Source organism: Brienomyrus brachyistius, unplaced genomic scaffold (genome assembly GCF_023856365.1).
Source record: "Brienomyrus brachyistius isolate T26 unplaced genomic scaffold, BBRACH_0.4 scaffold74, whole genome shotgun sequence".
Classification (NCBI taxonomy): Eukaryota; Metazoa; Chordata; class Actinopteri; order Osteoglossiformes; family Mormyridae; genus Brienomyrus; species Brienomyrus brachyistius.
Window position 1 is genome coordinate 332157 of NW_026042349.1, and position 26826 is coordinate 358982.

The 26826-nt window shown below is 46.1% G+C and overlaps 2 protein-coding genes and 1 long non-coding RNA gene across 4 annotated transcripts; 1 reads left to right on the forward strand and 2 right to left on the reverse strand.

Annotated features, from left to right (window-relative positions):
* Positions 1–103: 103 nt before the first annotated feature.
* On the forward strand, positions 104–3799 carry LOC125726678 (uncharacterized). Its single transcript, XR_007388325.1, has 3 exons — positions 104–262; positions 1162–1203; positions 1457–3799. It is a non-coding gene; the product is annotated as an uncharacterized LOC125726678 (long non-coding RNA).
* LOC125726676 (differentially expressed in FDCP 6 homolog) lies at positions 3620–24831 on the reverse strand. 2 transcript variants are annotated; one of them, XM_049003040.1, is made up of 11 exons: positions 24697–24831; positions 20497–20637; positions 20216–20401; positions 18183–18410; positions 17750–17896; positions 17384–17492; positions 15527–15825; positions 13244–13410; positions 11472–11670; positions 8737–8827; positions 3620–4913 (listed from the first exon to the last, which is right to left on the reverse strand). In XM_049003040.1, exons 1-11 carry the CDS (start codon positions 24790–24792, stop codon positions 4711–4713), a joined length of 1866 nt encoding a protein of 621 aa, XP_048858997.1. In that variant the 5' UTR covers positions 24793–24831; the 3' UTR covers positions 3620–4710. The 2 variants fall into 2 exon arrangements, with proteins under 2 accessions (XP_048858997.1, XP_048858998.1); XM_049003041.1 differs by lacking the exon at positions 3620–4913 and adding an exon at positions 7965–8291.
* LOC125726677 (keratin-associated protein 10-5-like) lies at positions 4912–7152 on the reverse strand. The gene has a single exon (XM_049003042.1). The coding sequence runs from the start codon at positions 7150–7152 to the stop codon at positions 6145–6147; it is 1008 nt and encodes a 335-aa protein (XP_048858999.1). The 3' UTR covers positions 4912–6144.
* Positions 24832–26826: the final 1995 nt, after the last annotated feature.

Genomic DNA, 26826 nt, shown 5'->3' on the forward strand with positions numbered 1-26826 from the left:
GCGTGACAGCCGTACGTAGCTGTTGTTGCATGTCGTCACAGGGCGTGCATTCTTTCTTTTTAATTATTAATTAGGCAGCTTTCAATTTCGGACCTAGGGCAGACGTACCGTACGTACCTGCCTCGGGGACTCTGTAGTTTGTGTCCCATAATCTTCGAGTCGAGTGACACTTTTGTTTCGAATTTGTGCACGTGGCATTTTTATCATTTTCATATTTTATGCTATGATATAACACGTAATATTGAAGAAAAATGTCCCTACGGTAAGTGATTTACATTTTCCCACGTTAAATAAACGCAGAATACTACTTACAGCTTCGAATTCTTTGTACATATATTATTATCTAAAGTAGCAAAATTCAGGCGTTTTCATTTTTTCATTCATTCTTTTCTTTATATAAAAATAGATCATAAATGAATTTCTAAACAGCAGCTTTATTCTTGATTAATTTTAAGTTGATTGATTTTATGTGAATTTTCTTGTCAATAAATTTGTCGAAAAGGTGAAAGCGCCGCTACGTGCATCAGTTATTAAATCCACAGAAGGGTATCAGACATATTTCTTTTGACAGATTAAACTTGATTTAACAGGCAACCATTTTATCTGTAGCTTTTTTTCAATTTATATATACAAGCTTTAGTAATTTACACGCGTGTGTATATTAGTAATTAATTTGTGTTGCTTGTGCGACGTGATTTGATACTGACAGGATAAATGCTTGTACCGCTAGCTGTGGTTTAGGAAGAGCTACTTTACTCGCCGAAGTGGCTTCTAGGCTGGGTATTTAAGACTAATTACCAGGCAATCAGGGAAAGTGAGACTTAAAATGGATTAACTATGAGATCAAGCATTTACAAATCTTTTTGTTGAAACTGAAACACAACACCTTCCTTTGTTGTGTTTGATGCGAGTAATAAACCTGGTTTATTTCATTATGAGCATTAATATGTGCAAAAGAAAAAGTGTAAAACTATAAGACATGTAAGCAAAAAACTGTGAAACATCCACAATTTCAAGGATGGTACTATGACCCTAATCTGGGGGGGCGGGGGAACCTGGAGCCTATCCAAGGCAGCACAGGCTGGGGTAACCCCTGGATGGGATGCCAGTCAGTACCAATCCACATCATATTCACATAATCATACCATCTTTGTACTGTAGGAAGAGTCCATGGACCATGAGGGCAAGACGCAGAAAGCGAAGGTAGGATTCAAACATCCAGAGTGTGTGAGGCAACAGTGCTACCCAGGTCACACATATGCCAACAGTGCTACCCAGGTCACACATATGCCAACAGTGCTACCCAGGTCACACATACGCCAACAGTGCTACCCAGGTCACACATACGCCAACAGTGCTACCCAGGTCACACATACGCCAACAGTGCTATCCAGGTCACACATACGCTAACAGTGTCTCAGCTTAATCCAATAAGAAACCTTTTCCTCTTTTTTAGACAACACTCTTACAGTATCTACGTTTATTAAAAACACAACTGATATCACCCAGAAGACAAGTGTTCCAAGACTGGGGTGAACTTTTTAAGCTGCAAGCTTGAAAACAAGGCGAAGATGTTTATTGCTGAGTTCAGCCACCTCATGGGGAGCTGGATGAAAATGATTGTAAATCATCAAATAATGGAATGCTGTGTGCTTTATGTCACGGGAGATCGCGGGCAGAGCGGCGATCGTGCAGAAGGAGCAGGCAAGCAAGCGGGATACGGGAAAACGGGGGTTTATTTGAGGCAATCCGGGGCAGGGAATACAGGACGGCAACAGACATCAATGACGGACAAAGGACTCGGGTAAGACACGGACTGAAATACACAGGACTGATTGAAAATAAGCAGACACAGCTGGGTACAATCCGGGAAACACACGTGGGTAAGCAGGGGGCGTGGCACACAGGAGGAGCCGACGAGCAGGGCATGACACTTTATCTATACTCTGAATGTAAAAAAGTGCTTTAAATCCATTGTGAAAGGTTCCCACAGGCAGCATCAGCTGCAGTGCTGGGGGATGAAGGGATATGTAGGGTGAAGGGATGTTTAGGATGTGTAGGATGAAGGGATGTGTAGAATGTGTGGGATGAAGGGATGTGTAGGAGGGCTGTAAACTCGTGTGATTGTAAGAATGGATAAAAATTCTCATTTGCTTTCTTTGAAATATTGGGTAACTAAGCAAATACAACAGGCATTAATGAGTTCTTTCTTAATGCTCCAGTACAAAAACCCACAGATTACCCTTCCTTATATGTTTTGATGCTTTGAGAGATCTATATAAATGATCTGTCAGCTTAATGTTTTAAGTTAATCTTCATATTCACATAACATTGCGTGAAATCATAGCTTGAGAATTCAGCTTCTTATTCTGTTCCAATACACCGTCAATTTTAAACATCCCTCTTGTGGCAGGGGGCCTGGAGCTCGGCCCAAGCGGCATAAGGCACATGGCTGGGGTCCGTCCTGAACAGGACACCAGTCCATCGCAGGGCACACACGCACACAATACAGGCAAAGGCTTCGTTGGATGCAGAAATATTAAGGGGAATGTATAAATCAACTCTGATGCAAAAATAAAGAAGCAGGTTCATTTTAAAAAAAATATCCAAGTTCTATCCAGTAATATCATATTGAAACATAACTGCCAGTAGGTGTCTCTGTTTGTCTAGATTTGTAAGACGAGCAGGTCACTAACCAGGGGGGCCGTACAGCACCAGACAGCTTTTTATTGGTATTAGTGAAGCATGTCTTTCTTGAGGCTGTCCGTCCCCTTTTCATTTAAGTTGCCTTAACTTTATTAAATATCCAGTTTTGATCTCCTTGCAGATATGAAGATCATTGATAGAGCAGGAACCTCGTGCCCAGGAAGTAAAGTAAAAAGTTTAATTATTGAAATGATGTCACTTAAAAAAACCAAGCAGACTCTTTGGACACAGCATAGAAACTCCTGTAAAATTAGTAGAAAATCTCTTATATTTTTCTTTTCTTGAGCACGTTGTTCGTCATGATAAAACTCTTACACATGGAGAACTGTGTTAACTGACAGAGGAAACAGGAAGTGAAGCGAACAACCACAAAGCCTCTGATGTCTGAAGAAACTCCAGAAATCTCTAGTCTCTCTCTCACAACACGCTTGCATGCCTGCAGCGTGTTTCCACTCTCTGGCAAATGGGTCCCATTTTGAAGGTCAAACCTAAAGCATTTTGAGTTTTGATAAGATAAAAGATTTCCTTTAAGACAGTGCAGTGACAAAAGCCACACTGTACCCTCTGGAATACAGTGTCTGAGTTCCAAACCAGTCAGCCAGGGGTCGGTAAAAATGCTCAGGGGTCCAAATGCTTTTGTCTTTGCATTCTTCTCCTGTAACCTAAATATACCAAAGTGGATTTGTGCCCCTGAATTGCCTTTAGTGTCTGTGATGTGAAGGTCTGGCATCTGTCCAACGTAAACTTGGCTGACCGCCAGCTCCATTTGACCTTGGCCGGAGTGCTGAAGACACCTGATGCAGATTTTTAACATGATGTCAGAAGGTTTAAATAAGGGAATGTATGGATTAGCATTAATTCCATACAAAAAAACCCGCAGACACAAATGTTGCAATTTTTTGTAGCCCTCGTATCTTTTTAGAACATTTAATACCTTAATTGAGAAATTATATTTAACATACATGTTGAAAGATACAATTTATATAGCGATTTGTTTTATGATTGACTTTCAGTTTTACATGGACTGATTCAAGGTACAATGATCCAGCTACATCATTTTCTACAAAAAAAACTCTGGTTTGCGGAATTAAAATTTAAACCATAATAATAACAATACAAACAATGTATCCTGATTCACATATTTCTTTCTAATCAACACAGAGCAAACACCCGTTTTTCATCAGCAACAATGTGTTATGAATGCATTCCAGTAAAGGATAGAGCTTTTTCATAATTCACAGAGCCAGATAAATACAAAGAGGAGAAGCCGAAGACACTGCCAAAGCGAACAGGTAACAATAACAGCATTAGGAGCCAGTAATCCAGTCACTGCACTACAGTGGAAGCTACAAAGAAACTAACACTAACTTCTTGTTAGAAAATTTTTCCTTTTTTTGGTGGGGGGAGTTTTGCTGCAATATCAGGGCTGTACAGAAATAAGAACATTACACTTTGCCAGAGAGCAACCAATAAGGAACAGCAGGAATATTACTGATCCTCCCTCTTGAAAACTCATCCAGTTCTTTCAGTTTTTTGCACAATATTTCCTACATTAGAAAATCAGCATAACTGAATGAATGCTGCTGTACCTTGTATCATCACTGCAGTGTTATAGTGATAAAAAGTAAGTTGGAGATAAATTTTATGATAGATTCTGTTTGACTTCAGAGATTCCTGATGAGCTCAATGGCTTCTTTCCAAAACATAATGCAGCTTTTTAGTAGGTTCTACCCAAAGCAACTTATTTTATTCTCGTTTTGCATGCTTGACAGTTCATAGAACTGTGTGAAATGAAACAGGTCTCAAGTAAAATATCTGAGCTTCTACCGGAACTCGAACCTGCATGTTCTAACCATCACAACCCTACCCCACTCTCTTCCTCATTGGTTGCTCACGTTATCCGTCTCCTGTATGAACCCATATGGTGGTGATAATTCCTTACACAGCTCCAAGGAGCAGCACGTGCAGGAAGCCTCTTGTGCTCTGCAGACTGGCCCGGCCCATTCAGGGCATGTCCATGTCTCCGTTAGAGGTCTGTGAGAGGCGCTTCTCAGATCCCGCTCTCACAGCATCCTGCTCCGTATTCTGGTTTGTCCCGTCGTGTTGTTCCCCGTCCATCTCGGACTTCATTCGCAGGCGCAGCCCGGGGTCCCGCTGGCTGGGGATGCGGAAGCTGGAGGTGAAACTGCCACCGGACGGCCTCTTTTCTGCAATCGGGCGAGTAATGGTGAGTGAAGATGGAGAGGAAGAGTGGAAGATGGAGAGAAAGGGATAGAGAGAGAGAGAGAGAGAGAGAGAGAGAGAGACACACACACAGAGACAAACAGAGATGGAAAGACAGTGAGAGAGACAGAGACAGACAGAGAGAGAGAGAGACAAACAGAGAGATAGATAGATAAAGAGAGAGAGAGAGCTCTATGCAAAATGTGAATAACCAGGTCTGATGGGGTAGCAAAATTAGTGGCAAAATGAACTCCATCTAAAATAGCAAAACTACTCTTAAAGGTCATCCAAAGGCATGCTTCATGTCATATGAGGAATATTCAAGCCTGCTGCTGGATAGAGACCTTGGGGATCCACTGTTGCAACCTGGGGGAACTTAATAAATTCTCTTTCACCAGCGGCTTTTCTCACCATGGAGAAAGCTGGGAGCACACATGCAGCAGTGTGTGTCAGTACAGGACACTGGCCATATGCAGCATAGGACACTGGCTGCATACAGCAGGGTGTGTCAGCACAGGACACTGGCTGCATACAGCAGTGTGTGTCAGCACAGGACACTGGCCGCATACAGCAGGGTGTGTCAACACAGGACACTGGCCGCATACAGCAGGGTGTGTCAGCACAGGACACTGGCCACATGCAGCAGTGTGTGTCAGCACAGGACATTGGCTGCATACAGCAGGGTGTGTCAGCACAGGACACTGGGTGCATACAGCAGGGTGTGTCAGCACAGGACACTGGCCGCATACAGCAGGGTGTGTCAGCACAGGACACTGGCTGCATGCAGCAGTGTGTGTCAGCACAGGACACTGGCCGCATACAGTAGGATGTGTCAGCACAGGACACTGGCTGCATACAGCAGTGTGTGTCAGCATAGGACACTGGCTGCATACAGCAGGGTGTGTCAGCACAGGACACTGGCTGCATGCAGCAGACCGTGTCAGTACAGGACACTGGCCGCATACAGCAGGGTGTGTCAGCACAGGACACTGGCTGCATGCAGCAGACCGTGTCAGCACAGGACACTGGCTGCATCCAGCAGGGTGTGTCAGCACAGGACACTGGCTGCATACAGCAGGGTGTGTCAGCACAGGACACTGGCTGCATACAGCAGTGTGTGTCAGCACAGGACACTAGCCGTATGCAGCAGTGTGTGTCAGCACAGGACACTGGCCGCATACAGCAGGGTGTGTCAGCACAGGACACTGGCCGCATTCAGCAGGGTGTGTCAGCACAGGACACTGGCTGCATACAGCAAGGTGTGTCAGCACAGGACACTGGCTGCATACAGCAGGGTGTGTCAGCACAGGACACTGGCTGCATGCAACTGTGTGTGTCAGCACAGGACACTGGCTGCATACAGTAGGATGTGTCAGCATAGGACACTGGCTGCATACAGCAGTGTGTGTCAGCACAGGACAATGGCTGCATACAGCAGGGTGTGTCAGCACAGGACACTGGCCGCATGCAGCAGGGTGTGTCAGCACAGGACACTGGCTGCATACAGCAGTGTGTGTCAGCACAGGACACTGGCTGCATGCAGCAGTGTGTGTCAGCACAGGACACTGGCCGCATACAGCAGGGTGTGTCAGCACAGGACACTGGCTGCATGCAGCAGTGTGTGTCAGCACAGGACACTGGCTGTATGCAGCAGGATGTGTCAGCACAGGACACTGGCTGCATGCAGCAGGGTGTGTCAGCACAGGACACTGGGTGCATACAGCAGGGTGTGTCAGCACAGGACACTGGCCGCATACAGCAGGGTGTGTCAGCACAGGACACTGGCTGCATGCAGCAGTGTGTGTCAGCACAGGACACTGGCCGCATACAGTAGGATGTGTCAGCACAGGACACTGGCTGCATACAGCAGTGTGTGTCAGCATAGGACACTGGCTGCATACAGCAGGGTGTGTCAGCACAGGACACTGGCTGCATGCAGCAGACCGTGTCAGTACAGGACACTGGCCGCATACAGCAGGGTGTGTCAGCACAGGACACTGGCTGCATGCAGCAGACCGTGTCAGCACAGGACACTGGCTGCATCCAGCAGGGTGTGTCAGCACAGGACACTGGCTGCATACAGCAGGGTGTGTCAGCACAGGACACTGGCTGCATACAGCAGTGTGTGTCAGCACAGGACACTAGCCGTATGCAGCAGTGTGTGTCAGCACAGGACACTGGCCGCATACAGCAGGGTGTGTCAGCACAGGACACTGGCCGCATTCAGCAGGGTGTGTCAGCACAGGACACTGGCTGCATACAGCAAGGTGTGTCAGCACAGGACACTGGCTGCATACAGCAGGGTGTGTCAGCACAGGACACTGGCTGCATGCAACTGTGTGTGTCAGCACAGGACACTGGCTGCATACAGTAGGATGTGTCAGCATAGGACACTGGCTGCATACAGCAGTGTGTGTCAGCACAGGACAATGGCTGCATACAGCAGGGTGTGTCAGCACAGGACACTGGCCGCATGCAGCAGGGTGTGTCAGCACAGGACACTGGCTGCATACAGCAGTGTGTGTCAGCACAGGACACTGGCTGCATGCAGCAGTGTGTGTCAGCACAGGACACTGGCCGCATACAGCAGGGTGTGTCAGCACAGGACACTGGCTGCATGCAGCAGTGTGTGTCAGCACAGGACACTGGCTGTATGCAGCAGGATGTGTCAGCACAGGACACTGGCTGCATGCAGCAGGGTGTGTCAGCACAGGACACTGGGTGCATACAGCAGGGTGTGTCAGCACAGGACACTGGCCGCATACAGCAGGGTGTGTCAGCACAGGACACTGGCTGCATGCAGCAGTGTGTGTCAGCACAGGACACTGGCCGCATACAGTAGGATGTGTCAGCACAGGACACTGGCTGCATACAGCAGTGTGTGTCAGCATAGGACACTGGCTGCATACAGCAGTGTGTGTCAGCACAGGACACTGGCCGCATACAGCAGGGTGTGTCAGCACAGGACACTGGCTGCATGCAGCAGTGTGTGTCAGCACAGGACACTGGCTGTATGCAGCAGGATGTGTCAGCACAGGACACTGGCTGCATGCAGCAGTGTGTGTCAGCACAGGACACTGGCCTCTGTCTCATGTGGCTCAGCCTTGAAGGCTGTCTCTCAGAAAACATGGTGAGCCTTTCAACATCGTACCAAGTGAAGAAGGAAGAGAAAATAACAGCTACAAATAACATTTTATTTATGGTTAATATCAATTAAGATCAGATGAATTCTACAGCCTGTGACTGCTGGTGACTCCCTCACTGCTGGTGACTCCCTCACTGCATGGCGACTCCCTCACTGCTGGTGACTCCCTCACTGCATGGCGACTCCCTCACTGCTGGTGACTCCCTCACAAAGCAAACTGGTGGAACAACTTTCTTTAAATCTACATATTTCACTTTTGAATCTTGCTGAATTTTCAACCATTTCTCAAAAGTTCCAGATCATCAAGTAGGACTGGTTGTAATATAATGTTTGTGGCATAATACAGTGCGTATCTGTTCCTCTATGCAACCCAAGAGATCACGAAAGTCAAAGGTTTCAAGCTGTGTTAAGTACAAGGAAAAAGTACTAATTCTAGGAAAAGCATGTAGAGTGGTTTAATATAAGGATGAGTACTATGGTTCTGTACTAATGCCAGAGTAACAGCAAAATACTGCGTAAAAAAAGCAAAGCGTGCAGCGCAAGCAAAGATAAATAAGAGGCATCAGCTAAGAGCATAGAATGCATTGGTGCTTTAGCATAAGAGCTTCAGCATGCTGCATGCATAACATGAGCCAGGGAAGCTTTGAAAAAGTGAGATATACCTCCAGGCCCAATGGGGTGCATCAGCCTGTTCATCTGCACGTTCCAGTGTTTTACATTGGTGCTTGCTTGGCGGAGCTTCCTCTGGGCAGCCTATCAGAAAGCGGGATAAAGTAAGAAGGGCGGAGCTATGATGGAAGACTACAAGGCGGTTGTGGGAGTTTTCAGTCAGGTGACTGACTATTCATAGTCACAGTCATAGACTATTCATAGTCTTTTATTTTTATGTCACAAGCAGTTGTCTAAGCATTTCACTGCATATCGTACTGTGTATGACTGTGTATGACTGCGTATGACTGTATGACTGTGTATGACTGTGTATGTGACAAATAAATTTGAATTTGAATTTGATTTGATTTGATTTTGTTCACCTACTGTGAAATGTTTGTGCTACAAAATAAGGTAATTTATTTCATTTAATATCTGTGAAAATTATTCCGGACAATTAAGGAGATGCTGAATTTAGCATTTAAGAAAAACATTTTTAAAAATCTGTTTAAGGAAATCATATAAATACTAGCTTCCACTATTTTACACTGTACACTGTGACTTCTGTGCACAGACATGAAAATGCAATTTTTTGCCCATTGATTTATAGGTGTATAGCAATTTTACAGTATTCATAAAGTTATGATAGCAGTATGTCATTTGTGACTTACACCTGGGAAATATATAGCATTAAAAACATGTTTTGATGGGAAATTTATACAAACCGGATTCCAAAAAAGTTGGGACACTATACAAATCGTGAATAAAAACTGAATGCAATGATGTGGAGGTGCCAACTTCTAATATTTTATTCAGAATAGAACATAAATCACGGAACAAAAGTTCAAACTGAGAAAATGTATCATTTTAAGGGGAAAATATGTTGATTCAAAATTTCATGGTGTCAACAAATCCCAAAAAAGTTGGGACAAGGCCATTTTCACCACTGTGTGGCATCTCCCCTTCTTCTTACAACACTCAACAGACGTCTGGGGACCGAGGAGACCAGTTTCTCAAGTTTAGAAATAGGAATGCTCTCCCATTCTTGTCTAATACAGGCCTCTAACTGTTCAATCGTCTTGGGCCTTCTTTGTCGCACCTTCCTCTTTATGATGCGCCAAATGTTCTCTATAGGTGAAAGATCTGGACTGCAGACTGGCCATTTCAGTACCCGGATCCTTCTCCTACGCAGCCATGATGTTGTGATTGATGCAGAATGTGGTCTGGCATTATCTTGTTGAAAAATGCAGGGTCTTCCCTGAAACAGATGACTTCTGGATGGGAGCATAGGTTGTTCTAGAACCTGAATATATTTTTCTGCATTGATGGTGCCTTTCCAGACATGCAAGCTGCCCATGCCACACGCACTCATGCAACCCCATACCATCAGAGATACAGGCTTCTGAACTGAGCGTTGATAACAACTTGGGTTGTCCTTGTCCTCTTTGGTCTGGATGACATGGCGTCCCAGATTTCCAAAAAGAACTTCGAATCATGACTCTTCTGACCACAGAACAGTCTTCCATTTTGCCACACTCCATTTTAACTGATCCCTGGCCCAGTGAAAACGCCTGAGCTTGTGGATCTTGCTTAGAAATGGCTTCTTCTTTGCACTGTAGAGTTTCAGCTGGCAACGGCGGATGGCACGGTGGATTGTGTTCACTGACAATGGTTTCTGGAAGTATTCCTGAGCCCATTCTGTGATTTCCTTTACAGTAGCATTCCTGTTTATGGTGCAGTGTCGTTTAAGGGCCCGGAGATCACGGGCATCCAGTATGGTTTTACGCCCTTGACCCTTACGCACAGAGATTGTTCCAGATTCTCTGAATCTTCGGATGATGTTATGCACAGTTGATGATGATAACTGCAAAGTCTTTGCAATTTTTCGCTGGGTAACACCTTTCTGATATTGCTCCACTATCTTTCTGCGCAACATTGTGGGAATTGGTGATCCTCTACCCATCTTGGCTTCTGAGAGACACTGCCACTCTGAGAAGCTCTTTTTATACCCAATCATGTTGCCAATTGACCTATTTAGTGTTAATTGGTCTTCCAGCTCCTCGTTATGCTCAAATTTACTTTTTCCAGCCTCTTACTGCTACTTGTCCCAACTTTTTTGGGATTTGTTGACACCGTGAAATTTTGAATCAACATATTTTTCCTTTGAAATGATACATTTACTCGGATTAAACTTTTGATCTGTTATCTACGTTCTATTACAAATAAAATATTGACATTTTCCATCTCCACATCATTGCATTCAGTTTTTCTTCACAATTTGTTTAGTGTCCCAACTTTTTTGGAATCCGGTTTGTAAAATGCATGAATATCTTGGATGTAATATATCTGTTGGTCACACAGAAATATATTACATTTAATAAATGATAGTGTAGTCCATAAGATGTTTTCTTTAAGTCTTTAACTCATTTCATAACTGAAAATTTTTAAGCATGAAACTCAGCTTCCATTGCAGGCACCTCAACAGGAAGTTGCTGTCATGGTTACCATGGCAACCTACTCACACTACATGCAGGACACAGAAGTCGGTAACATTCAGAGATTTGGGATTTTCTGCATCAACAGATACACTGTCAAATATGTGTATATATGCACCCTGCCTGTCACCCGCACTTACACACATGAAGTTACTTATGTGTACACATGTACCCCATCACCTGCACATACAATCATGAAGTACGTATGAACCCTGTTCACTAGCACGTCCTGTTCACTAGCATGTCCTGCTCACCACCACGTCCTGGTCCACTTTGTGCCGGTTTGCCCGCACTTCCTCCAGCTGCCTGTGGGCTTCTTCCAGAGCCCTGGACTTCATCTCCATCTCCTGCTTCAGCTCCTGCTTCTCCCGTTGAGTCTTCAGGATGTACTCCTCCTGCTCTTCCTGGAGTACCATCAGAGACTTCATTTTATCCTCTTCCTCAGACAGCAGCCTTGGGCACAGACGGAAAAGGACACTACTTACTGTTGAGTCACTGCGTACATAAAACGTGAGCATAGCTGTGGTCACCGAGTCACTCAAAAAACATCTTTATATTATAACGTTTTTGCATTGGAATTTGAGATTTTTCTGGACAGCTGGAGATTATGGAAAATCTTTACACAGGATCTTAGCCTTCCCCAGCAACACTGCTAGGTTGTCAGTCCATCGCAGGCCTCACATTCATACACACACATGCACATGGTGTATTATTCACAGATGCCAGTTCACCAAATTCAGTGTTTTAGGATAGTGTTTCCCAGCCCAGCCCTCGGAAACCCCCAAACAGTCCACATTTTTGCTTCCCCCTAGCTCCCAGCATACCCATACTACGTAGTCAGTGTTCCTGATTGGCTGGGAGTTTGGAGGGAGCAAAAATCTGGACTGTCTCAGGGTCCCTGAGGACTGAGTTGGGAAACAAGCATCTAATTAAGTATCACAATGCTAAATCTGTCTGTCTAAGAGCCTCCATGTCATGAAATACAGGAACGCAGACAAAAAAGAAAGCAATTGGTCAGCATTCACAATGAGTTTGACCAGAATTGTAGCCACTTTGAGATAAACTGATGTTATGCTCACTCTGAAGTCAGCAAAAGTTATAGTGAAACTAAGATCAGCCAGAGATGTTTATGCCGACTCTCGCCGCCATTTCACCAAAACCTCATATTCAATGAAAGCTGAGAGAGAAAAGTATTAATGCTGCAGGAGAAAACCAAAGTCTGGGCGTCAGTTTAGCCACACTGTCATTTACCAGGCAATACAGCAAAGCACTCAGCCATGGGGGCTCTTTGATGCATTTAGCACATGGTGGTTTTGGGCTGTGCTGTTCTAGGTGAGCGCCTAACATTTATCCAGCACTTTTACCCAAAGCGCTGGGGAGGTTTGCTGAAGCTGCAGGAGGGCACAGGATGCCGGGCTGCTCCTGTGTGAAGTGACCCACTTCCTGTCACAGCTTTTCCTGTTTGCATGTGACTTGAACTGTGCACAGGGTAAACGTCAGCAGGCAGCACTAACACAGACCAGCTAGGTGCACCTGCTCCCAGCTTACTGCTTATGGCAGGAAGTGAAGTCTGCTGCTTCATTTACTGTATTTATAATCCATTTTTAGGTGTTTATAAGTGTGCATATAGACAGACAAAGGGTATGACCGTGTGTTATGCTGAATGTATGTGGCTAAAGTTTAGCTGATGTTCTTAATCAAAAACACCATAACTGTAGCTATGTAAAAACTGTAGCTAGTTGTGTGACACACGCCTCATGCATGCCCCACACACACCTCATGCATGCCCCACACACGCCTAATGCATGCCCCACACATGCCTCATGCATGCCCCACATATGCCTCACACACACCTCCACATGCCCCATGCACGCCCCACACACACCTGACGCACGCCCCACACACGCCCCCACATACCCCACACCCGCGTTACGCATGCCCTGACATGCCCCTGCGCACGCCCCACATGCACCACACTCGCTCCATGCACATCCTACACAGGTCCCACACACGCCCTACACGGTACCTGGCCTGTGCGTAACGGAAGGCCTCCTCATCCTGCCGGGCCTTGATCTCCACCTGCAGAGCCTCCTCCAACCTCTGCTGCATCTCCTCCAGCTCGCGGATGCGTTTTCGCTGCCTCTCGGCCTCCGCCTCCTTTAGAGCCATCTCTGCCTGCATGCTGGCCCGTGCCTGCCAGGAAAAGGGCCATTTGTGAGTGACTGGTGTGTGTGAGTGGATGGTGTGTGAGTGAATGGTGTGTGTGTGTGGTGTGTGTGAGTGGATGGTGTGTGAGTGACTGGTGTGTGTGAGTGGATGGTGTGTGAGTGAATGGTGTGTGTGTGTGTGTGGTGTGTGTGAGTAGATGGTGTGTGAATGTATGGTGTGTGTGAGTGTATGGTGTGTGTGAGTGGATGGTGTGTAAGTGAATGGTGTGTGTGAGTGGTGTGTGAGTGGATGGTGTGTGTGTGGATGGTGTGTGTGGTGTGTGAGTGGATGGTGTGTGTGAGTGGATGGTGTGTGTGTGTGGTGTGTGAGTGGATGGTGTGTGTGAGTGAATGGTGTGTGTGAGTGAATGGTGTGTGAGTGTATGGTGTGTGAGTGGATGGTCTGTGTGTGTGTGAGTGCATGGCGTGTGAGTGGATGCTGTGTGTGAGTGTATGGTGTGTGAGTGAATGGTGCGTGTGAGTGAATGGTGTGTGTGAGTGAATGGTATGTGTGAGTGTATGATGTGTTTTAGTGAGTGGTGTGTGTGAGTGAATGGTGTGTGTGAGTGAATGGTGTGTGTGAGTGGATGGCGTGTGAGTGAATGGTGTGTGAGTGGATGGTGTGTGTGAGTGAATGGTATGTGTGAATGTATGGTGTGTGAGTGGATGGTATGTGTGAGTGAATGGTATGTGTGAGTGAATGGTGTGTGTGAGTGGATGGCGTGTGAGTGAATGGTGTGTGAGTGGATGGTGTGTGTGAGTGGATGGTGTGTGAGTAGATGGTGTGTGAGTGAATGGTGTGTGTGAGTGGATGGGGTGTAAATGCGCCCTGCGATGGGTTGACACTCCATTCTGAGTTGTTCCCTGCCTTTGGTCCATAGGCTCTGAACCCCCTGCAACCCTAAATAGAACAGGTGGTGGTAGAATCCGGATGGATGGATGGATTTTATGTTTGCCGATATTTGAGCAGTGGTAAACACAGCTAACCAAAACGATCCACTAATGCTTCCTGACCCCCTCACCTCCTCAGCCTCCCGCAGCTGCCCATCCAGCGCTTCCTGACCCCCTCACCTCCTCAGCCTCCCGCAGTTGCCCATCCAGCGCTTCCTGACCCCCTCACCTCCTCAGACTCCCGCAGCTGCCCTTCCAGCGCTTCCTGACCCCCTCACCTCCTCAGACTCCCGCAGCTGCCCATCCAGCGCTTCCTGACCCTCTCACCTCCTCAGACTCCCGCAGCTGCCCATCCAGCGCTTCCTGACCCCTTCACCTCCTCAGCCTCCCGCAGCTGCCCTTCCAGCGCTTCCTGACCCCCTCACCTCCTCAGACTCCCGCAGCTGCCCTTCCAGCGCTTCCTGATCCCCTCACCTCCTCAGCCTCCCGCAGCTGCCCTTCCAGCGCTTCCTGACCCCCTCACCCCCTCAGCCTCCCGCAGCTGCCCATCCAGCGCTTCCTGACCCCCTCACCTCCTCAGACTCCCGCAGCTGCCCATCCAGCGCTTCCTGACCCTCTCACCTCCTCAGACTCCCGCAGCTGCCCTTCCAGCGCTTCCTGACCCCCTCACCCCCTCAGACTCCCGCAGCTGCCCTTCCAGCGCTTCCTGACCCCCTCACCTCCTCAGACTCCCGCAGCTGCCCTTCCAGCGCTTCCTGACCTCCTTCACCTCCTCAGACTCCCACAGCTGCCCTTCCAGCGCTTCCTGACCCCCTCACCTCCTCAGCCTCCCGCAGCTGCCCTTCCAGCGCTTCCTGACCCCCTCACCTCCTCAGACTCCCGCAGCTGCCCATCCAGCGCTTCCTGACCCCCTCACCTCCTCAGACTCCCGCAGCTGCCCTTCCAGCGCTTCCTGACCCCCTCACCCCCCCAGCCTCCCGCAGCTGCCCTTCCAGTGCTTCCTGACCCCCTTCACCTCCTCAGCCTCCCGCAGCTGCCCTTCCAGCGCTTCCTGACCCCCTCACCTCCTCAGACTCCCGCAGCTGCCCTTCCAACGCTTCCTGACCCCCTCACTTCCTCAGCCTCCCGCAGCTGCCCTTCCAGCGCTTCCTGACCCCCTCACCTCCTAAGCCTCCCGCAGCTGCCCTTCCAGCGCTTCCTGACTCCCTCACCTCTTCAGCCTCCCGTAGCTGCACCTCCAGTGTCTGCTGCATCTGCTCATGCTGCTGCCTCCGGCGCTGCTCGTCCTGCTCCAGGAGCGCCTGCGCCTGTCGCTGCGCCTCCTTCAGAAGCTCCAGTTCGGCTAGCTTGCGCTCTTTCTCCTCCTGTAGAGAGCGTAGCCGCTGCAGCTCTTCCTCCTTGGCCCTCCGCCGCTTTTCCCGTTGCTCTCGCTGCTCCCGCCGCTTCAGCTTTAGGTCCCTGTGCAGGGAGCTCTTGCCCTCCGCGTGCAGCCGGATGGCCGTCTGGATGGCTGCAGGCACAGGGACAGCGGGGCTGAAGGACTCATGGCTACTGATAGCTCATTTACAGGCGCTACACCTTAAGCAGCTCCAGCAAAATGCAAAGCTATGTACAGTGCTGTGTAAAAGTCATATGCAGCCAAAGAAAATGATGTTTAAATGATCTTCATGTTGGTGTGTAACTATGGTATTATATCAGTCAAAGTGTGTCAGCTTAACTGCTTCAGAAGCTCTCTGTCACCCCAGTTTTTGCAGCAAAAGTCCAAAACACTGACCACTGTCCCATGTTTGTTTGTTGAGAAATATAAAGCATCCATCGAATAGCTGAGGTACCTCTAAGCAGTGGTCTGGGAGCCAAAGTAATGTTCAAATAGAAATCTAGCAAGATAACAGTGACTTTTTTGACTGCCTAAGACTTTTGCATGGTACTGTAAATGGATAACAGTGCAATAAACTTAACTGGTTAGCATCTGTTGAACTGGCCTAGTTACTTTAGCATAAGAAAAAAACAATGGCATATTACTGCCATCCTCATATCCATCCAAAGCATTTTCTAGACAAGTCTGGAAGTGTATTATTGGGAAGTAAACGATGCCAGTCCGTTTGCCTTTCATTCATGTATTTTTAAGTTGTATGACAATCTGATGAGGCTCATGTCAAACCAACATGTTTATCATCACTCAGGGGAAATTCAGACCTCATCCGGCCAACTGGTGGGCAGATTCTTAAATCCAGTCCAGCCCTGGTGGCCACTACTGCCTTCAGATGTGCTCAGGATGGCTAAGATGTCCCTCACCCATCCAAATATTAATCTATAAAACTGCAGGTAAGATCCATGCAACATGTCTGGCTTGCTTCAATGACTCAAGTCATACTGGCACCAGTTACTGTGGGTGTGGTAATGCACACAGAGCCGCTTGATTACCTGCAGTCCATTCCTGCCTCTAAACCCCCCACTTACCCACAGTCCACTCCTGCCACTAAACCCCACTTACCTGCAGTCCACTCCTGCCGCTAAACCCCCCACTTACCCACAGTCCATTCCTGCCACTAAACCCCACTTACCTGCAGTCCACTCCTGCCTCTAAACCCCCCGCTTACCCGCAGTCCACTCCTGCCTCTAAACCCCCCGCTTACCTGCAGTCCACTCCTGCCTCTAAAGCCCCCACTTACCCGCAGTCCACTCCTGCCTCTAAACCCCCCGCTTACCCGCAGTCCACTCCTGCCTCTAAACCCCCCGCTTACCCGCAGTCCACTCCTTCCTCTAAACCCCCCGCTTACCTGCAGTCCACTCCTGCCTCTAAAGCCCCCACTTACCCGCAGTCCACTCCTGCCTCTAAACCCCCCGCTTACCCGCAGTCCACTCCTGCCTCTAAACCCCCCGCTTACCCGCAGTCCACTCCTGCCTCTAAACCCCCCGCTTACCCGCAGTCCACTCCTGCCTCTAAACCCCCTGCTTACCCGCAGTCCACTCCTGCCTCTAAACCCCCCGCTTACCCGCAGTCCACTCCTGCCTCTAAACCCCCCGCTTACCTGCAGTCCACTCCTGCCTCTAAACCCCCCGCTTACCTGCAGTCCACTCCTGCCTCTGCTTGGTGTCTGAGGCACTCATCTCATACGTTTTGGACAGTGTTTTTAAGCAGAACATACACCGCTTCCCATCCTTGTCTGGAAGCACCTGTCAGCAAAGGGACACGAAGAGGGGATACATAGAGATCAATAATGGTTTGGTCAGCATGGCCTCAAGCTCAGAATCAGTCCTCATTCCCCTCTATCGATCTGCCACAGCATAAACCATCTCACAAACAACTCCCATCTCCACACAGTTACTCCCAAAGTTGCTAAAAAAGGATCAAACTTCCCACCCCTCACAAAGACCACCCACTTTCTCCTGGTTTTGCTAACCCAGCCATAGCCTGCTATCCTCCCACCCACCTCCACACAGCAGTTCCCGTCCAGCACGATGTTGCCCTTGCGTTCCCGTCGATCCTCACTGGAGAAGTAGGCCAGGGTGTTGGGCCTCAGCATGAACCAGCGCTCGGCCCAGTTTCTGCGCAGCTGCCCTCGCTTCCACAGATAGCCCTACGCAGACATGATTCATTTCAGTGCACTGTGAAAACCTGAACCAGTGGTTGTGAATTCATATTTCACCTGAAGCACCAGGTTCTGAGTTCATATGTTTACATTTTTTAATTGCTTTCAGAAAGTAGCTAAATGTTTGGCACAATGTAAAGTGGTATTTTATAGATTTTAAATTCATAAATGCTTTGGTAAATTCATATAATGCGTTGAAATTTGAAATGGGCTCCTATTGTAATGCGATTTCAATGTCTGCCTGCTAAAGCTAAAGAAAATGTGGACGGGATACCTCTTTTAATACATCATCAACTATTTCACGGTACACCTCCTCAACTGCCATGCTGACCGAATCCTTGGTGATGCCTTTTGTCAGTTTCCCACTGTTCATCATGTCCAGGAAAACCCAGACCGTAAAGCCATTCTGCAGCACAAAATCCTGGGAGAGGAAGTCCTCCAGCTCCACACAGTTCAGCTCTACGCTCATGGCCATGCAGATCTTTTTCAGTAAATACTCCACCTGTGGAGACGCAACACGGGACCAGGTGAGCTTCATAAGATGCAAGCTTGGTAGATACTTCAGTAAATTTTTCTCAACAAGTGTTATCTTCCATAAACTAGAGCAGTGAATTCCTACTTTATATTTGCTGAACATCTTGCCTGACCACCTGATTGAATTCCATCATGCTAAGAGTGATTAGCATGTGCATTTGGTAAACTTTTAATTTAAGGCTTTTTTCAAAGAAAGTTTCTTGACTGCTGTTACTCACTGACTCATAAAAGATTGTTCTATTGGGACCTCAGCACTCAGCCAAAGTGAGGAATGCTGTGCACTGCATCAAGAAACCCCAGAAAATCCAAATGGCTAGTGCTCACTATGATGGGCTGGTCTTCCCCTCCCCCCATGTGAGGCTGGGAAAACCCCACGGCCCACAAAACCATGAAAATCTGCGGACGGCTGACAGAGCATTCATCAGAGGAAACGTGCTATTCTTTGTGAGAGTGTCACAGATTCTCTTTTCTGCAGTTGGTTCTGATACCACAGAAGACTGATGCTTGGCAGAAGACTGATGCTTGGCAGAAATGCCTTCTCCTATACTGAGGATGTTCCCTGAGGGCAGCATTTGTCCATAAACTGGGAGGAAGCACGTTCCCTGTGTGTAAGGCTCCGGCCTTCGCTGACACAGAGGTCTTTCTTTAACTGCCACATATTCTTCTTTGTCTGAGCTGTGAATATTCCAAAGCAGAACATGTAGAACCATCCCTTACTTTCTGCTGCTACCAGCTATTATGCAAACCCAACCCCACCCAGGAAACCAGCAAAATGCATGCAAGACAGTAGTCAGTCTAGACGTTCAGTCTGCAAGAAGAACAAAAAACCCAAGATACTTGTGTCACTCACATCTCCATGTTTCCATTTTGCAAGCTGGAAAATGAATTTAATCTACAATAACAGTCTTAAATTTCTACCATAAATCAGATAGAAATGAAGACACGAAGAAATATAGTTAAAATTTGACAAAATGATAAGTATAGGCTCTGAAATTAATAAAATGAATCCTCTGGCTGTATCATCAGACATTTTAATCAATACTCTCCTTAGTTTGTATATGAAATATATTCCTTGCAGATTAAGATAAAGCTTATACCTATAACTAATAAGTCTTGCTAACTGAAGTCTCCCTAACTGATGTCTTAAAAAATGGACTTTCTGCGAAGGTGACACTACGAGCAGTTTCCGCTTCGACCTGAGCAGACTGTTGTCAGTTTTCTGGCTGACAACAGTTTTGTAAGACACCGACGTGATATAGGTGTTGAAAGTGTTATATAACACCCTTGAGGTCACATTTGAGCAATACCAGCCTCAGTACTGTTTGCTAACATATCAAAAGTTCCCATGACCCCCCATTTTAGAAAAACAAAGATGGTTTCCCATCAGATCTAACGCTTCGAATCATTGAATCACACACCAAAGGCACATTGACAAAGAAACACAAGACAAAGAAAATTTCTGAAGAAAACCAACACCAGCAAATTCTAAGCCATACCACTAGCATGACTGACTTTCTTGAACCTTGTAAAGTTTCTTTACGAAGATAACCATTAAGTCGATTTTCATATTTTGGGGGGGGAACAATAAAATTACAAATGAGATTTTTAACTCCAGCTTCACAGAAACACATTTTTACCCTACAAGTAAAACAACAGAGCACTCAAATCAGCATCCTTAGCACCCATTCGTGTAGATGCTAACATAGTAACTCAGGAGACACGGCTTGGCAGAGGTCCATCTGAGAGCCCCCACGCTGTGGGTCAGGAACCCACCTCATCAGGTACCATGACTAGGGGGTACTTGTCCTCCGACAAGAAGTTGAATAGGCACCAGAGGCGGAAGGCATCTTTTTGTTGCAGGATGATCTTCTTGTTTTTCTCTGGCCGGTAGTTCTTCTTTGCTGTGAGGGTCCAGCACAGTTCATCGAAGTTCTCCTTCACAAAAGCTCCATCTTGAACCTGGTGCCATTGAGCCGGTGAGATGAACATCGTTACCTTACTAAGAATCTACTCATGAGCTAAGAAATGTATCAGGTGGAGGGAGACACATGTACCTTATCCAGGATGTACTTGTTGAGGTAAGGCATGTAGCCTTGGCTGGACACAGGCCCATCATCATCCTCCCTGAAGTGCTCCTCCAGAGCCACTGGGTCATGTGGGATGCTCAGGACAGTGCAGAGGTTGTGGGACAGCACCTATGAGGGTGGCACACTTTAATAAACACTCTTTAAACAGAACCCAAAGTCCAATGTTTTTATTCATTTTCATTTGGTCATCCAGTTTTACCTACATGATGTATTAGAGCAATTCTGACCAAGTTCATTAATCAGGAATGACTCTGCAGTATTTTACTTATAAGTTCTGGTTCTTAAACACTCCTCCACATGCTGCCCTACCATTATATTCAAGCTGATTATTGCACATGAATGCCAATGGATCGTGTGCTGATGTCCATCTGGGATGGTACTTGGGAATTCAAAAACACATCCATCCATTTTCAGTAACTGCTTGCCCTATTCAGGGTCACAGGGGGTCCGGAGACTATCCAAGAGTCTATGAGTGCAAGGCAGGGAACATCCCAGGATGGGGTGCCAACCTGTGGGTTACCTCTGGGTAATTTAGTATCTCCAATTACAAACTACAGTAACCAGAGGAATCCCCACAATGACACAGAGAGAACATGCAAACTCCACACGCATGGAGCCACAGCGGAGACTCGAATCCTGGTCTCAGAGGGGTCAGGCAAACAGTGCTGACCACTACACCACTGCGTCACTGTACTCCCACACCACCCTCGGTTACATGTCCTTTTGCATAATTAAAGGAAACATAGGCAGGGAACAACCCAGGACGGGGGGCAGCCCATCGCAGCAGATCATATATATTTATGAAATTTTGACAATGTTAGCTCAGCCAGTGTTCTATATACTGAATACACGTGCAGAAAACTCGGCCCTTATGTATATACATTTCCTTTGAGTACTTTTCTGTTTCTGCATTACAGCCCAGTGATCTTTTTCACTCAGACCACAATTTTAACAAAGCTAACCAATTAAGAAAGACTGAGCACTGCGAACCAGGAAACTGCGGAAAATGAGGTCACCTCAAGAACGCAGGCCTGCCACTCTTACTGTGAAGTGCTTACAGCAGAGTACATAGTATCAGATGGAACTATTCATCCCTCCATCCATTTACGAGCATGAAAGACCCCCAATGACCAGGAACTGATTCTGAAAACAAATAAAAACTCATGCTTGATAATTTTACAAAAGGTTATTTATGTGTTTGAGGTGCTTGAAGTTCAAGTTCCTGTGGTGTTTAGCATTCTGTCCGACATACATCTAAAAATCAATTATCATAAATTTCTGTTTCAAAACAGGAAACATTTGAGATACTACATTTTATACATTTATCTCCCTAGAAAAACTAAATGACATCTCTGTACTCCACATTCCATGAAGTTACATATCTTGAATTGTTATACATGCCTACATATTGCATTCAGATATTAGATGAACAAACACCAAGCCACACAGTACTACATTTTCCCACATGTGGAATTTGCCCCTTGCTTACATAGCTGGGGTTTTGCGGCATAAAGCTGGTGTGTTTCTCAAAGGGCCTTTGGTGCACGGCTGTCGTTTTCATAGCCTGAGAAATAGAGCAATCATTGTTGCTGAGCGACAGAACCTACATGCGGTAAGAAGCTTATCGGCACACAGCTTTTCCTGTATGACATTTGGTGAAGGCGGGCGGCTCTCACGAACCATTTACTCATTCCTCAGACCTGACAGCATCTCACTGCTGTTTTCATAGCTGAGTTAAAAAATTCGAAATCAACACTAAACACACGTTTGAAGAACGGGCATTAAGGTTACCCTTAGAATCAGCTATACATGGAATAGTTATCAGGCCCCAGCAAGCCAACTGGACAGAAATGCACTTGGATTCTAGTAATTCATGGTCTATTTAACATTTTTTAAATTAAGAGCTGGTAAAGAAATCAGTTTCATATACATGACCTATATGTAGCATGCAATACTGGGCTTATAGGCATATTTTGCACAGTGTGCAGTGGTGTGTCAATGACCACTGAGCTCTAAATTCCGCAAAATAATGAACATATATGAACAGCATTGTTTCGTTAGTGCTGTAACATTGGCAATATTACAGTTTAGCTGATATATTATGACATGCTAGTGGTATTACGTTAACACTTACTTGCTCCTTCAGCTACAGAACACAGGACAGAAGTGTTGAGTTTTTTTAGTGTCTCTCATCAGAAAACGTTAACCGTCTACCATCAATCTCTCAGCAAATACTGACCACATCATCATGATCTGAAACTACATTCTTAGAAGGTGGGGGGAGCAGGGGTGTTAGGGAGAGCTGCACAACATGATGGGATTTAGCCCGATGACGAGCCCAGAGTAGCCAAGAACTGACCGGGACCGCGGTCAGCGGCAGAAACCGCAGAATTTCATAGACCCGCAGAACAGAACAGCGTCATGCAAAGAAGTTTCAAAGGGCAGGCGCCCGATCGGGAAGGGAGGCTCTCAAATTGCCGGTGATCAAAAATGAAGGACCCATGACCTCAAAAGGGATTCCCATTCAATCATTTAGGCTCCCCCCCCCCCCCCACCCACACACACACACACACACACACACACACACACACACATCCCCGCAACATAAATCATGTCTGGATCGATTAATTTAGTGTCTCTTGTGTGGTTTTGTGATCAGGTAAGTTCAGAATAGTTTTAACCACAAACAATGAAGTAGTTATGCCCTGGGGACATATTTTATGTGAGTTGTAATAATGGAAATTAAATAGTAAATGATTATAGTATCCAACTTATTTTTTTTTTTAAAAAGATTAATCCCAACTGAATAAAAGTTAGCATTGGTTATAATTATGGTTATATCATAACCAATAAATTAACCAATATAATTATTGGTTATATTTCTGCAAAATAAATGTAAATGTGCATTGAGAAAACACAATGAAGAATGCACATTTACATTTATTTTACAAGCTAAAGTTATATCTCAGTTTTGAGTTTTTTTTAGTCTAGTACATTAGTTTTTGCATATTTGCATACAGATATTTTTGTAATTTGTGATTCTGTGTTACGTCTACGCTTATGCTTACCCCGTGTCTGTACGTTCCTGTCATTCATGTAAATGGCTACTAAAACACAAAAAATTCCCCTTGGAGATAAATAAAGCAAAAGTGAATCAGAATCTGAATAAGTTTGATTTGTGTATTTTTTTACTGGCAAGCAGTTGCTCATGATACAACTGGACCAAGTAACACCCACCCAGATATACATTTCAGTAAACAGGCCGATAAGCAGCCAGTTAGCAGACAAAGAGCTATAAGCCAGAGGCTCAGCAGAAACCTCAAAATGGCATCCACAGGATCTAACTGTCACACTGATGACTGAATATCCATCATACCAAACACGACACAGTGGCACATGCAGCCGAGGGTTCTGCCCCACACTTATTTAACTTATCAGCATTAATGGGACAGAACCATGGCCTGGAGGCCTCACATCCACACGGCTGCCTTGTTCTGTCCGCTTCTAGTTTGGACAGTTTTGGACAGCTCCTTGGCAGGCACACTTTCGCCATTTCCTAAAATCCATGACCAGGCTTCTCCAAGAATGTTTCCAACAGGGAATGCTGTCAGAAGAGTCCAGTAGTACATGCCTACCATGCTGAAATCACTTTATGGACGGTGTGTCCAGCAAAACATAAGCAGTCTTCTGGCGCAATCTAACAGTTCTTACGAGTCAGAAGTCTTCTCAATTGCAAAAATGACTTCAATATACCGCACCTTAAACTAAAATCCCTGGCCAAACCTGGCCCTGAAAAGATAACAAATAACGAGGAGTCGGTATGACGCTGTTTTCGGGTGATTATTTTCCGCTCAGAGGGGTCAGTTTGCGGGAGACAGAGAGGCACGAGGCGGGTACGACTTGCTCAACCAGGAAATGGAGCGACGTGAAATACAAAAGCTAATAAATTCTGCGGCCGTGGCTAATGACCTGCAAAACAAATTATGGGCTAGAATAAAGCTGATTCTCCGAGCCCTGTTAGTCATGTTATTCCTTCTGGAGACAGTTCAAACTGTGAGAAAAGGCCCACAGGGAAAGTAATCGCTGGGTCTCAAGAGGAGAACTTCTTTTGCCTCCCCCCCCTCCCTGAAAACACCCTCCTTTCCAGCAAACGGTTCCGGCCCCCACCTTGAGCTGTGACTTGGACACCTTGCCACTCTTCTCCACATCCAGTGCTGTGAATGCATACCAGATGGACTTCAGCAGCTCCGAGCGCAGATCCATGGCAGCACTGGCATGACTTGCTTGTTTTTCAGGTTTTTTTTTTGTAACAGTTCCCCCCCCCCCTCGTCTCTCGCATCACTTACCCCTGCCTCAGCTAACACCCACAAATGCTCTGATACTGGTCCATCATGTCCCAACAGGGCCACAGCGCCCCCTGCCAGCCATATTGTCAAATGGCACCGACCTGACTGGTGCCTATGGACATAAACCTTCAAGATTCGAGATTTTTTATCAGCCTTTTCTACTCATAACTTCTTATCATATAGGAATTGTTGCCAACACCATACAGTCAGTAAGATGCAACAAAATTAGACATTGGAAAACAAAAAAGGATACTTACAAGACACTGAATTAGACATATAATTAGGAACAAATATTTACAAGCCAAATATGAAGTAAAGGTGCAGTGAGCACCGTCACCTCACACCTCTGGGGTCAGAGTGGGGTTCCGTGTGTGTGGAGCTTATAGGTTCTCCTTGGGTTATCATGGGGTTTCACCCAGGTGCAGTGAGCACCGTCACCTCACACCTCTGGGGTCAGAGTGGGGTTCCGTGTGTGTGGAGCTTGCAGGTTCTCCTTGGGTTATCATGGGGTTTCACCCAGGTGCAGTGAGCACCGTCACCTCACACCTCTGGGGTCAGAGTGGGGTTCCGTGTGTGTGGAGCTTGCAGGTTCTCCTTGGGTTATCATGGGGTTTCACCCAGGTGCAGTGAGCACCGTCACCTCACACCTCTGGGGCCAGGGTTCCGTGTGTGTGGAGCTTGCAGGTTCTCCTTGGGTCATCATTGGGTTTCACCCAGGTTCTCTGGTTTCCCTCCACAGTCCAAAAATATGCTGAGGTTAACTGGAATTACCAAATTGCCCGTAGGTGTGTATGGGTTGGCGCCCTACACTGGGTGGTTCTCCACCTTGTGCCTGAGATAAGCACAGTCAGTGAGTACGCTCACTCAGATGCTCATCATCATGCCAGTCTAGTTTCTGTATCAAAACTTGTCCTAAAATCGTCAAAATATGAAGTACAGGACAATATTACAAGAGATACATTATTCCTCACTGATGTCTTTTAAAGGTGAAAACACAAAATAAATTCCAAAAATGTCAAATTAGAAGGAGTCCCCATAAAGGATGGTATGTTCTGCTTTTGACCACAGGGAGGCAGTATTATGACATGTAGAATGTTTTTCTAGGATAAAGTCATCAGATGTCAGAAGATATTTCAGTATCCCATCCTACTCCGTTAACCTCTCGTGTCCAAATGCTGTTTTATGGTTCATTGTATTACTGCAGAGTTTGTTTGTTTTCTTGACATTATTGATTTTCATTTTTATGGACTGAACCATTCTTTTCATGGGAGCTGTGATTAGTTTGCTCTGATTGGAAACGAGAATACGTTGCCTTTCAGACCATTTTTCAAGATTTATTAAGTTTGTACAGCTGTCAGAAAAGCCACAAATAGTAAGAAACCTTATTGAGGACCACATAGAAATAATGTAAGTATATGCCTTTTGAATGAGAAATAATAATAATATAATAATAAATTATATCAGAAACGTCCCATGAGTCCCATGAGAATAGCTTAATAACCAACTTCACCCCAATGTGCCGGACATGTCAGTTATTGAGAGTCGGGAGTAATGATGCCAAAACTGCATTCATGTACTAATTGCTGTATTTTCTGACCCCATTAGATGGTGCTCTTGTTTGGAGCATAGTTTTGGAGCATAGTTTAAGCCCTTTTTTGAACAGAGGACACTGTCTAGTGGGCTCAGAAAATACAGCAAATGGTTCATGAAGAGCTTTTTTGGCCATCAGTATTGAGTAGTGAGTCACAGCCACCATGCGACTGGGCATGCACACAGCACAAATACAACGGAATACGGTATGCAAACAAAATAAACCATTTATAATGATCACGCCTGTCTGGGTGAAATTGATCACTATAAGCTGATGATAATTATAACCATTTTTTGTCTTTATGTATCAGGCAGATTACCATCTAATTGTATATTTATTACAAGACTATAAGGTAACAAA

Bases quoted from the DNA above. Each gene is read 5' to 3' on its own strand.
- LOC125726677 (XM_049003042.1), bottom strand. From the start codon at position 7,152: ATGCGGCCAGTGTCCTGTGCTGACACACCCTGCTGTATGCGGCCAGTG.
- LOC125726676 (XM_049003040.1), bottom strand. From the start codon at position 24,792: ATGGATCTGCGCTCGGAGCTGCTGAAGTCCATCTGGTATGCATTCACA. The intron at 20,638-24,696 runs GTGGGGGCCGGA...CCACCCTCATAG, and splicing joins TGTCCAAGTCACAGCTCAAG to GTGCTGTCCCACAACCTCTG. The intron at 20,402-20,496 runs GTACATGTGTCT...CAATGGCACCAG, and splicing joins ACAAGTACATCCTGGATAAG to GTTCAAGATGGAGCTTTTGT.